At 27.7% G+C, this 13,957-nt stretch overlaps 1 protein-coding gene across 1 annotated transcript in view; it reads left to right on the top strand.

The window, feature by feature from the left end:
- Window positions 1-242: 242 nt before the first annotated feature.
- Window positions 243-13,957, top strand: part of LOC107453597 (fibroblast growth factor 8) — a 90,752-nt gene continuing 77,037 nt past the window's right edge. Inside the window, exon 1 of the mRNA XM_016070474.4 lies at window positions 243-674. Coding sequence (XP_015925960.1) covers window positions 661-674 — 14 coding nt within the window. The 5' untranslated portion in view covers window positions 243-660. The remainder of the gene's footprint in view (window positions 675-13,957) is intronic.

The raw sequence follows: 13,957 nt of genomic DNA, 5'->3' as shown, positions 1-13,957 counted from the left end.
GTACAATATTTATTTAAAGAGCAGATGAACTGATGGATTTCAATAATTCTCAAGTTATAGTAATTACCGCTTCTATTTTTCCGCTAGCTTTCGCGCAACCGCTAACTAGACAGAGAAGCGTGCGTGAAAAGAGAAAAACGGAACATCTAGCGCCAAACACTCGGTACTCACCTCCGATTGGCAAACAGTACGAGACCACGTGACACGAAAGCGAATAAAAACAAGCATAGCCGGCGAGAAATAGTGATTATTTCAGACTTCAACTAACATAAGCGGGAATCGTGAACACACAGTGAATCTCCTTTCATATTTCATCTCTTCGCTCTCCGCGCTGCGGCTAAAAAGGAGCGCTTTTGTTGGAATAAGTTCGAAATAATATAAAGAAAATAGTGGTATGCAGGAATAATAATTTTTTTATTTATTTGTTTATCAAACTGATAAAAGTCAAGAGAGATTTTATAGAGAAATAAAAGACCTGTGGATTGAAGATAATTTTGTGTTTTTCGTCAAATTGTGTACTTTATTGGATGTATGTGGATTCTAGTATTCTCTGCGTGCAAACAGGAGGATTGTTCACGTGAATTCGATTTATAAATTTTCAATGCGTGCCAGAGGTTCCATGAGGAGACTTGTGTCTCCATGGTTACTTTTTAATGCCACATGTTAATATTCAGGTAAGTTTTTTTTAATTATTTATTTGCAATCTCTGTCATTATTTTGCATCCAAAAATGAAGTATTGCATCCTACATCAAAGAATTTATAAAAAGACATTGAAATTAATATTTTAATCATTCTAATTCTTTAATTTATCGAGAAAGTTCCTTTATATTTATAAATTAGAAGATATCATAAAAGATATAGATTGGTATTTAAATTAAATTTATATGTCTTTAAACATTCAAGCAATACAAGTGACGATAAACGTAAGATTAATATATGATAGTCGATAAAAAAAATGCAATAGTGTTTTATCTCTTGCAATAAGTAGTAAGCTTTTTACTTTTAAATAAGATTATTTAAGAAATATATTTTGTTGAATATTAAATATTACTTAAAATAAAATTTTTAATTTATTAAAATAAAATGAAATATTCAGCATACAATTGACAATAAAAAATAAATATGTTGAGTAATTAATAAAAATTAAATATTTTATTTTACTTAAAAAACTCTTTTATTTTATTTATTATAAAATGATAAAGCAGAAATAATTTGATAAAATTAATAATATATAAATAAACATTTAAGTATACAATAGTCAATAAATAAAAATATCAATATGTCGTAATTAATAAAGTTTAATGAATCTTTATTTTTATTGGGAAAGTTTCTATTTATATGTTATTTAATTTAAGATGTATAAATAAGTTGTAAATTTTGATTTATATAAAATTAATCATTTAAGTATACAATTCACAAGAGATAAACAATTAACACATTCTAATTAATGAAAATATTTTTAAAATTGTATTCATTGCAAATATTTGATTTATTGAAATAATTGATTTTTTATGTAACTAAATTCTTTAACTTAAATTGTATAAATTTAGCCTTAATTAATAGAAAATTTATATATGATAATGAATCGAAATATTATGATTTTAATTTTTTTATTAGTTTATTTTTTTACTTCAAAAATTGAGGTAATACAGTTTTCTGCTTTAGTAAATTAAGTGATTTACATAGAAAATTAAGCGAATAATCTGCATTGAAAAGTTATGTAACATAAAATTTCAGCATAAAATATAATTGGTAAATAGTTTAATAATCCTTTTACATGTCCTTTTAATCAATTCTTTGTTTTGAATGCTTATTTTTAAAAATTCCTTTTGATTTTAACTTGTGTATTGTGTTATTTGTAGAGGTAAAAATTAATTTTTAATTTTTGAGTGTATAAAAAATACTAAAGCTTAAATTGGTTAGTGGTATTAGTTAAAAAGAAATTGAGTTGCTGGTTATATTTTTATTCTAAAAAAATTTTTTTGTTTTGGATTTTTACGTATTATTATTTTGAAAGAATTAAATTTATTTATTTAAATTATATTAACTACTTTTTTTCCAAAAATAACTTTTACCATTATCAAAAAGAATACTGAAATTTAAATATAAATTTTAATGTAATAAATTAATAATAAAATACGTTATGAATTTGTATATATTTCGACATAAATATCAAACGTTAACAGAAGAACGTATGACTATTGTAATGGTTGAAATAAAATTGAACTGTAAGCTTTATAAATTTATTATTTAAAAAAATATATTATGAATTTGTATACGTTTGGACAAAAATATCAAACGCTTATGAGGAGCGTATAGCTATTATAAAAAATAAAATATACTTAAATTGTGAATTTTATAAATTTATTACTTAAAAAAGTATATTATCAATTAGTACATATTTCGATAATAAATGTGCAATATTTATAGAGGTGCGTATGGCTATCCTAAAAAATGAAATATACGCAGATCGTGAATTTTATAAATTTATTATTTAAAAAAAATATATTATGAATTATGAAAAATTTCGACATTAATATCAAACGTGCATAGATGATAGCTTTATCAGTGAACACTGTAACACTTAAAACTATTGCTTCTTTATTTAATCTCTTAAATAGTTAAGCTTAAACTGTCGCCATTCAGACGGTATACGAAATGCTAAAAAAATGAGCTTTTTCAACGTATCCATCATGTTGGAAAATGCTGAGTAAGCTAGAAAATCACACGTGCGGGAATGGGAGGGGAAGGGGGTATTCGAAATGAGGAGGAAAGCCGAAATACCTGAGAATCAACCGCAAAGTGTCGATAAACCGCGAAGGATAAACAAGCTTGCGTTTCGTCGTCTATCAAACAGATGTAGGAAAGAAAAACCGAATTATGTTATTCATAAACCACCTGTTTCATTAATGCTACATATTGATACTTATATTTAAGTCTACTTAACTAATTCGCCGGTCTAAGTTGAATTCGAAGAATTAGGTGTCATTTTTCTTCAACAGAATTCCACGGAATCGTTTTAGTTTTTTTTTTTTTATGAATGGTCTATTGCACAAATCAGACTTTAAAAATAGTTTTAAAATCCAATAAGAGAAATAATGTAGTATATATATATACGTATTTATATATTTCTAGCTACTATTAAATGTGTTATTCTTTTAATAAGTGTTGTACAATTAGTCAATGTACTGTTTATTCATATTTCATTTTATCAAAGTAGCCAATTGTTATGAATATGCGCAAATATGTGGAGTTTTAAAAAATTACAAAAAAATTTAACACTTGTATTCTTTTAAATAGGTTTTAAAAACAATAATCAAATTTAGCCTATGATTTAAGTGTTATGGCTAAAAGCTTCTTAAGGTAACCGTAATAATAAATAAATAGATAAAGGTTTGATTCTCGCATTATAATTTTTATATACCTGCAAACATTCATAATATTAATTTACTAAATCTATAGTTTTAGGAGTTATTGTAATAGTTATATTGCCCACAGTAATGAGTTATTGTAATAGTTATATTGCCCACAATAATGACAAGTTGTTAGGAGTTATATTGCCCACAGTAATGAAATATAAGATATATTTTAGCTGTTGCCACTAAAAATTATTTAGTATAAAATTTTTTAACTAAGTTTTTTAATTTTTGTTCTTTTTTTATGTTAGTATTCGATGCTATATAGTGCAAAGTTTTAAATGCTATCTCTAAAAATTATTCAACACTTAAAACGTTGAGCGAAAGTTTCAGAGCCGATATTTAAATCATCCATTGACTTGGACGTAATGCCTAAAATTAATTTTAAAAAAATTATTTTTAATTGACTTTTCATGAGCAATTTCTAAATATTCACACATTAATTTAAATATATAATAAGAAGTTGTCTTTTTTTTTAGTAATAATTGAATTCGTATTTTAATTACCTATCTTTAAAACGTGCAATTTTTAACATTTATTTAAACAAACTTTTTTACAGAAAACACCAAATAATTGTTCTAAAGGGGAAGGGGGGTTGAGAGTCGAAGATAAATGTGACCTGATCGTTTTCAAAGAGACTTCATTTAGTTTTTCTGGAAACTCAGCCAAGCGAGTAGGGATGTTTCGGTTTTTGAATTCTATTTAAGAAAACATCTTCATTTTCTTTTCTCGTGCACCCCTTCTTGTCATCAATACCTGTCTGTATTAGTTGTGATGGGGACACCTGACCACATTGTGGTTCCTTGAAACTTCATCTCTTAATGATAGTCGATTACATAGCTGAACCTCGTCCCCCGTCGACTTCGGTGACAATTCTATTGGGGGAATGAGTGTGAATTCCATGTTATACACTTCATTCTTTTTGAAAATTATGTGCCTATCTGTGAATGTCACACCTTTGTATTTCAAGGGCGGGGTTTGAAACAGTGGCTGGACTACCATGTTATTCCCATCCTTACGCGAAATACTTATTTACATTCGTTCTTTGGAATTATAAATCTGGTATTTTTTAATTAAATCTCTTTAGACTAAGGTGGGCAGGCGTCCTCAAATTTTGAGGACAGAGCCCGGATTTTAAATGACTGTTCTAAAAAATTTTTAAATTCTTGGAGGACGGAAAATGTTTTTAAATTTTATCACATGTCCTCAAATATTCTTGAATTTCTCCGAAAAATGTTATCTTTATTTGCTGTAAAATATTAAATAAAATTATAAATAAAAAATAAGTGCGCATGGAATTATAAATCTGGTATTGTTTAGTTAAATCTCATTATACTGAGGTGACCAGGCGTCCTCAAATCTTGAGGACAGCCCACGAATTTCATTGATTGTCCTCAAAAACTTTAAAAATTCTTTGAGAACAGACAATGTTCTTAAATTTTATCACATGTCCTCAACTATTCTCGAATTTCTCCGATAAATGTAATCTTTATTTGCAGTAAAATATCAAAAAAACATAATAATAATAAATAAAAATCACAAGTGCCCATGAAATTGTAAATCTGTTATTGTTTAATTTAATCCTATTATGCTTAGGTGACCCGGCGTTCTCAAATCTTCTTAAGGACAGTCCTCGAATTTCTTTGATTGTCTGCAAAAACTTTTAAATTCTTTGAGGAAGAACTCCAATTTTTATCCCATATGACTCAAATATCCTCGAATTTCTCTGAAATCGTGTAATCTTCTTTATATTTTTTAATTGCACTATAAAAATAAATAAATAAATAAAAAGCAACAAAATCTGAAGTGCGCATGTTTTTTTTTTCCTTGAAAAAAAAAACAAGATAGTTTTGTCTTACTACGAATACAAACAAAAGGCGAAAAAGCATCCTGCTAAAGCTGAAATTAAATGAAAACGACGACATCCTAGCTGATACCATATCGATAGCTGTAAATTTAGCTGTATACTCTACGCCATTTAACAACATTATAACTGTGTCAATGGTATTTTGTGGCATAAAACGATTAATCATTCAGATGTAAAGACAGTAGGGGGCATACATTCTCGTGTAGGAAAGAAAATCTCAGATCAAAATAAAACACGTTTGTTAGCAGGATTGAAAAAATGAATGTAAAAATCGTCAGCGTGCCCTCACGTCGGGGAAGGTCGGTTCTCCTGTCGGTAAATGTCGTGATCTCTCTACGAATAGCCTCACTAAACATTCTCTTTTTTTTGCTATTGTAAAATTTTCAATCATCAGCATAATTTTATTCTTGGGCTCTGTTAAACTTTCATAATTTAGTAACGATAATTAAATATCTCATTTTTAATTGAGCAACCTGGAGCAGATAATGCGATTTTTACGTAGAAATACGCTGTTTTGAAAAAAGTAAATACATTTTTTTTTTAAATTAGATATGAAAAAAATATTTTAATATTTAGTTGTTAAATATTAAAAATATTTTTATTATTAAATATTATGTTTAATTATTAAATAATGTTTTTAATTTTTAAATATTGCTTTTAATGACTAAATAATGTTTTTAATTTTTAAATATTGCTTTTAATGACTAAATATTTTTTTAATTATTAAATATTGAAAATATTTTTATTATTAAATACTTTTTAATTATCAAATATTTAAAAAATTTTTGAAAAAAAAATTAAATAAATTAAACTTTATCTTTTTAGTTTTTTTTAATTATTACATTAAATACACTTTATTTTAACTTTTTTTGGGGAGTACTGTATTACTAGTTTGGTACTGTGTCCTTGGTATAATTCACTAGACTCGAATAAGATATTTATATGCCGTACCATAAGATTACTTGAAATTAATGTGCTACCCTTTTTTATAAATTTTCATTGTCATAAAAATTCTCATCAGCGTTGTGGGTTAACCCAATTACATTTTTATGTATACATTTAGGAAAAAAACCCTTTAAATAGTATTTTTTAAGTGATAAAATCGTACCAATATATTGAACCCTGCACGGAGAAAAAAAAGTCTCATAAATTTACCGTATGTATGGTAATGACATTTCTGAAAAATAAATAAATATATAAAAATAAAAAATATAATTCTGGTTAATAAAACCAAAATATATAGTGTTTAAATCATTCATTTTTAATTTTTTCGATCATAAGGTACCGGTTTACTGATAATTCTAGTTTTCAAAATTATAGTTCTTTTTACCACAGATTTAGTGCACCACAGATTACAAAATGAAAGGTAACTTTAATCGAATAAATAGCTCTTATGCCATACTGTAAGTTAACATGTTAGTTAAAATTACCAATTTTTATCACAGATTGTAAAACAAAATTTCATTCATTTAGCCTAGCCCCTTCGGCAAAAATTATCGAGCTTTTTGGTGTGGCAATAGAGCCAAAAACACGGTAAATTTTACCATATTCTGGTAGTTTTAATTATATATTTTTTCTCAGTGTGGGCATCAAGAAGATGATGCCTCTTGTCAGCCTATATCACAAATTCTAAATTCCCGACGGTTTGCGAATTCTGTATTTTATTATCTATTCATCAGAAATGAGACTACTTGAAACATGTGAGCATTTAAATAAATAGCTTCAAGTGTTTTCTCCAGACTATGGTTAAAGAAAAATAAAGCAGAGCTCTGTGTGGTGAAGGATTTGCACTTTATGTTTATTGTTGTCCAAGTTTTATGAGTTGGTTTTAAGAACCCTAACGCCCTAAAGCATAAGGTGGGCCATCAGTCTATTGTTCAGGGGTGGAAAAAAAAAGTGTTGCATTCCATTGACTTTGGAGGGAGCTTGAATAAATATGGCCATAGAAATGACAAGTGGGACTTCTTTTCAGGGTCTTAACTGCATTTGGTCGTAAAGTAGCGTATAATGTGAAAATGGGCAGTTTAAATGCTTAATTGGTCGGATCTTTCAACTTGTTTTTATCGTATTTAAGATGCGTAAATTTCGTTTATTGTAAATCCTTTCCCTGCTAAATTTCACCCTTTCTAAATTTATCCTATTCAGAGAATTTCGTGCCTTTTTGCAGAATTCGTTTACGTATATATATATATATATATATATATATATATATATATATATATATATATATATATATATATCAGGGTTGGCAAGATTTTGCCGCAGGTGGAAAAAACCATGGTAAATACCGGTAAAAACCGTCCCGGCAAAAACAGGTTTTTGCCAAGCGAAGTGGCAAAAAGCGGCAAAAACCTATATTTTCCCAGATGAGAGGACAAAAACACATTTTTGATACAAAATTATTCCTAAAATTGAAATATATACTATGAATATAAATAATTATAAAAAAATTAACAAAACTATTATTCCATAATTAAATGATAATGTATCATTTTAGTAGTTTAAAACATTATTGATTGGAAAATTTGTGATTATTCTCTTTTTTCCAGTGAAATGAACTTGTTTTAAATTAATACAAATATAATTTAAAGCATAAAATATCTATCAACATGTGTAGTTAATTATTGTACAAATAATAATTTTTTATAATAAATAATAGTATTATACAAATAATAATATTTATTTGTAAAAAAACATTTATTTTAGAATTCTAAAATGAAAAGAGATCAAAAACTTTCAATCTTTTAAAAATTATTACCCTTAGGTATATTAATTATTAATATGTTAAAAATAATTTTTTCATGTAATGTATCTAAATTATTATTCCTTATGATTGATTTAAATTTGTTTCAAGTATTTTGTAATAATATTTAATCAGCAATTTAGATCATCTGGTTTTTGCCGGTTTTTACCAGTTTTTGCCGGTTTTTACCAGGTTTTTGCCACTGTCCTGGCAAAAACCCCTTTTTGCCGGCAAAAACTCCAACCCTGATATATATATATATATATATATATATGTGTGTATACAATGTCTCTCCCAAAGAGTTTAGAATTAAATTCAAATGTCTTGTATGAAAATTCCGCCCGTTATAATTTTTACCGATGGTAGATGAATTTACGCTATGAATTATAGAGCTTCCATCTATTAATAGACATAAGCTGTTTTAATTTTTTTTAACATCGTTACAAGTTGATGTATGTGATCATCTAGCTCAATGGATATTAAGTACTTGATAAACGTTATATTATTACGTTGTAAAATAGAATTTTAATTGTTAGAATTTCTATTGAAATATTTAATTTTTTTCATTTATTTATTATTATTTTTTTTTTTTGAATTAGGACCCTTAAATATCTTGATTGAATACAATGTTTTCTATCTTTCGTTATTACTGTCTTTTTTTTTTCTTCCTTTTTTTTCCAACTCTAATCCTACAAATTCCTAAGACGTACAAGTCGCCATACATCTATCCATCTAGCTCAATAGACTTGTCGCATGCCTTAAATTCTAGAAATATTCGCCGACTATTTTCTAATCCTTTCTTGAGATTTTTTTTTTAAAGAACTCTCTTTTCACTTTTTCTGAATACAATTGATATCTATCAGAACTCTTTGATGCTTCAAATAGATTATGCTTTTAAACGATTCTCTCTATAACGCTTATCACCTCTTAACGAAAGATTAGTTTCTTTTTAACGTGATGCGCATTCTTCTCACACTTTTGTCCCATGTTTCCATGTTGTCGCCAAGTGAAAGGATTTCAATTTAGGGATAAAAATAATTTTCTTTCACCTGCCGCAAAATTAAGCACTGAAGCAATTTAGGCATTGAAATTAATGGGGTGCTAATCTTGAATTAAAAACATTATTACGAGATGTTGCATTTTAATTTGTGACTTCAGAAATTAGCTTTTGACAAGACAGGCATGGTTGAAATCGTCAAAAACTGTTAGAAACCTAAGACGATAGTCACAAAAGAAAAATTCATGCGAATTTTATTTATATTATGTTTAAAAATTAAACAAATAAATAACTATGCACCAATCGTCGCAGATGAATGTTATAAGCTAAAAATAAAACTGCTTTTAATTTTTAAACTGAAGATTTCATTTTATTACCTTCTTATTCTATATTACTTTCTCATTTAGTATTAGGTAATGATAGCATAGATAACTATTAAAACTTTATATAAAGTAATGATATAATTTTGAAGTTCTAGAAATTTTTTTTAGTACTTCATCAGTTTATATTTCACGGTATATTACTGTGGTTAGACTCTTTTTTAAAAAAATTTCTTATCAACATATGTTTTATTACGTCAGAAAAAAACAGTTAACTATTTAATCTTTATCAAAACTTTCAATGTACTATATTAAATTTAATAATAATATTTTCATCAAGAACCGATACTATATACCAAAAACTTGCCAACCTTATTTTATTGTATTTTGGATATAAAAAATTTAAAAAATATGAGCAAATTAAAATTTTTGCTTTTTTTTATACAGCTAACTATGAAGGTCAAAATGTAATATATTATGTAATTTAACATGTTCTTTCACTAAAATACTAAACGAAAAAATTAAAATTAGAAATAAATATTTATTTATATTTTTGAATTGGGATCATAACTTTTGTTTCTCTGACTAAATTTGATATCTTGGTCGAGTTTGATTATTGAATTTTGAATCAGGAGAAATAATTAAATTTTTTTGGTTTAATTTAATACATTGGTCCTATATAGTGATATCGAGTATTTCTTTTCTTATCACTGGTCCATTTGACGTAAAACTCCTAAAAAGAAAAAAATCAGAAAACGCAAGAAAGATTAAATTTTGTTTCCACTTATTTTACGATCGCGGTCGTGAAATGGGGGGAGAGAAGGAGAATTCTAGAATCCTAATTCACTCAAGACCATTACCAGATGGAAAGGTACATTAACGTCAATAAAATTCTCCCATAAGATTGACGTTCGCAACCCCCTGAAATATTTTTAAGACATTCCATAAAAAAAGAATACAATTCGACTTTTGTTTCCGTTGAAAACGTTCGAAAACTCGAACGACCACCTAAATAACGTCGGAATTTAGTGTGTATAGCCTACTTTAGGAAATCAGTCGCCAAAAAATAAAAAATAAAAGAATATCTACCTTGTTAAATCAACGAACATTAAAAGGTTTTATTTCGAAGATTTATCAGCGAAAGAATGAATTTTTATATCGGTTTCGAAAGTACGAATTTTTTCCGGATGCTCATAGATTTAATTGGGTTTACGTTTTACACCTCCTTATTGGATAAGGCAGTGCAATTTATTACATGGTTACGGATGCAGTGTGAACGGCGTGTTAAAGAGAGAGCGATAAATCGACCTCTGGTATGTGACGCAATGTTTAAAAAAACTTAGTGAAATATTTTCTTTGCGAAGTGCGATCGAGATAATATGGATTATGTTCATGAAATGCGATAAAAAAGCAATTAGTTCCCTCCTAGAAAATCATAATTTGGTTCCAAATCTTCTGCAAAGACGTTAATCTGGCATCAAGAAGGAATTTCCCGGCGATAGACTTTGGCGAAATTTTTATTTTATGTAAGTGTTTTAAATCTTAATAGTTAAATATGATTTTTAATTTAATTACAGATTAAGCACTTTGAAATTTGTTCTTTAAATTTCCCGTAAATATATCATTTACGAGGACATTAATATATAATTTATTTATTTGAAGCTAATGTCAAACTTTGACATCGGAAAAGAGTCGATAATTTTTTTTTATAGTTTTAGTGGTACACGATACTTCCACTCAAATGTATTGACTAGTATCAGTACCTTTGTTCGATAAATTATGTTTTGTTTTATAAATATGTATTTTAGAATCGCTGCGATGCCCCTGTGATTTAGGTATTGAATGATTATTCGAAAGCGCTAAGGTTTGGTCCCTGGAGTTGGCTTGTGGAACCTTACCACATAATTGACTGTTGGGGAATTGCTTTTCTTTATTTTTTTTATCATAAAATTATTATTCTATTCACCTATGCTTTTCCTCTTATAGATATTTATTCAAATAAAGCAAAATTATATAATATATATTTATTCAAATAAATCAAAACATGTTTGGAATTTGTAAAAATGAAACCACAATAGAGAGTGCATTAGGTAGAAAGGTATATATATGAAGCCTTGATTTTTTAATTACTCTAATATTTTTACTCGTTGCTTCCATGCATGAAATTTTCCCAATTCTCATCTATTTTTATCATCAATAATTAACGAACGCAATCATTATTATATGATAACCGGAAAAGAAAAGAATGTTGAAACAAGCCTTGTAGATCATTCCAAGTCAGACAATGACAGATTCCGTTTAAACTGAACAAACTAAGTGGTTCAGAAAGTGGCAAGGATATAAAGAGGCGTGCCTCAGACATTCCTTGTCTACATGAGAAGCTTCGCAGTGAAGACAAGAGATCAGCTATCAAGTACGAGAATCTGTCCGCCTCAACATTAAATTCGTTGCTTCTAGTAATTGGCGGCATATCATTTTTAAGCCTTTCAAAAAAGTTCTTTTTTTTTTCTTCACGTCTTGTAGTTATTATTCTGGGCGAATTCACAGGACCTGCTAATGATTTTTGACTTTTGGCGCGAAGAAGACGACTTTTTTGGAAGAAAATGAACTGATTCGATTGCTTCTAGAATTTGATTTTCATTACATTGCGTCATTCAGTCAAAATAAATTGTATTAATTTAGAAAGCAATTTTTTTTCGATCAATAAACTTCAAATGTTGGAATACTATAACGTTTATTAATTTTATAAATATGAGATCTTTTCTTTAATTTGTTAGTTTCTACGTATAAATCAGGGTGGAAGTAAAGCTCCTGAAAATATGAATCTCAGATTCCTTAGACTAGCCACTTGACCGTTATAAACAGTTTTGCCAAGTCAAGATGCTACCGTAACTCTAACATACTCAATAACTACAACCGTAACTATTTGTCACATGTGCCTACCCATATTTTATGCAAAATATAAAAGTTTTAATAATTGTTATATGCTTTTTATTTACCATATTTTTGTTTATTTATTTATTACAATTTTATTTCTTTATTTATTATGTTTCCTTATGAAAGTTAATAATATAAAAATTTTAGTATTAATTTTTATTTAATTTTTTTAATTTATATTGGAACAGTTATTTCTTTTTCTCTAAACTTTTTCAGCAAGTTTCTTATTTTAAGTTAGCATTTATTAAGAGGGTTCTTGTGTTAAAAGTAAAAAATGTGACACTTCGTTTGCTTGGTAATTTTGTCTGTGATCAGTATTGAGCTTCACGATGTGCATTGAATATTGAGAGGCATTGTTGTGAAGCTGCAGCAAAAAGAATTGTTGACAAAACCATGGCAATGTTAAAAAGGTTGCACACTATTAAGAATATATTAGAGATCGCTGCTACATCCGCTTGTCTTTAAAAAATGAAAACGATTTTTAAACACAAGCGCGATTGCTAAAGCAATCGATAATATATTCTGAACCGTCTGCATCCTTCAAAATATTGCCATGTTTTTGTCAACCACTTTTTCAAATGCTCCATAAGTCATGTTCCCAATATTTTAATCTAGAACAAATCAGAATTAATACAAAGTCAATTTTTTTTAAAGTCAAACGATTATTAATGTATTCAAAATCGTCTGCGTCCTTAATATATTGTCATGATTTTGTTAACCAATCTTTTTAGTTGCTTCGTAACAGACATTTTCCCAAAATTTTTAATGATGTTGATGAAATTAAAACGATTACAATCGCAAGTGAATTTTTAAATTATCATCTTAAGAACCTGAAGGTAGTTAGATTCCCCCCCCCCTTTTTTTTTTCCTTCCAAATTGTGTGTTAAGTGCCGCCATATGGTGAGCATCCAACCACATTCCTATTTTATCAGCTACATGTTAATCAATTTTTGGAACATCGTGACTTGAAAAATCTCTCCTAGTGTTACATTTGGTAGCTTGTTTAGATAAGGAGATTTTCTGTGTTATAAAAATTATAGATATCAATGAACTTTTGAAGACATAATTGTGTAAGTTGACGAGGTGTAAAATCACGAATTCTCCTCCCCCTTGGAACACCATTCCTGTCATTATTTTAAATAGCGGATGTGAGCCCGGAACAAGCAGGGGTCTTGTTTTCCGATTCCGACATTATTTTTAACATTTTTCCACCCCTCAAAGAGGGTATTCTTTTTTTTTTTTGTTCTTATCACAACTTTCAAATTTTGGGTAACGAAATCTGACAAGTCCAAAGATAATAAATAATGCTAATAATTAATATATAAAATAAAAAATGAAATGAGTTTGACATATAAATGTACGCTAGACTAAGAAAGTCCTTGCGTGAAGATGTTTCGAGATTTTATCGAATCATTTGAGGATATCATTGGGTACCAAAACCTGCCAATTCCAAAAATTATAATGAATAAAATAAAAAAAAACGAGAGGTAAAAAAAATAAAAGGTTTTCTGGAAAGTCGATTAATTGTAATTATGAAAAGCGTTTTGGATTTTCTCAAAACAGTTTTATCATTAGTTATCGAGACCTGTCGATTGCGAAAAACCATTTTGAGAAAATAAATATACAAACAAAATGAAATATAAATCGTTGGAACTTTTTCAACGTCCTTCGCATGT

This window comes from Parasteatoda tepidariorum, chromosome 9 (assembly GCF_982258835.1).
Source record: "Parasteatoda tepidariorum strain Cologne lab strain chromosome 9, Ptep-v5.0, whole genome shotgun sequence".
Lineage (NCBI taxonomy): Eukaryota > Metazoa > Arthropoda > Arachnida > Araneae > Theridiidae > Parasteatoda > Parasteatoda tepidariorum.
This window is presented reverse-complemented; position numbering and strand designations above follow the sequence as displayed.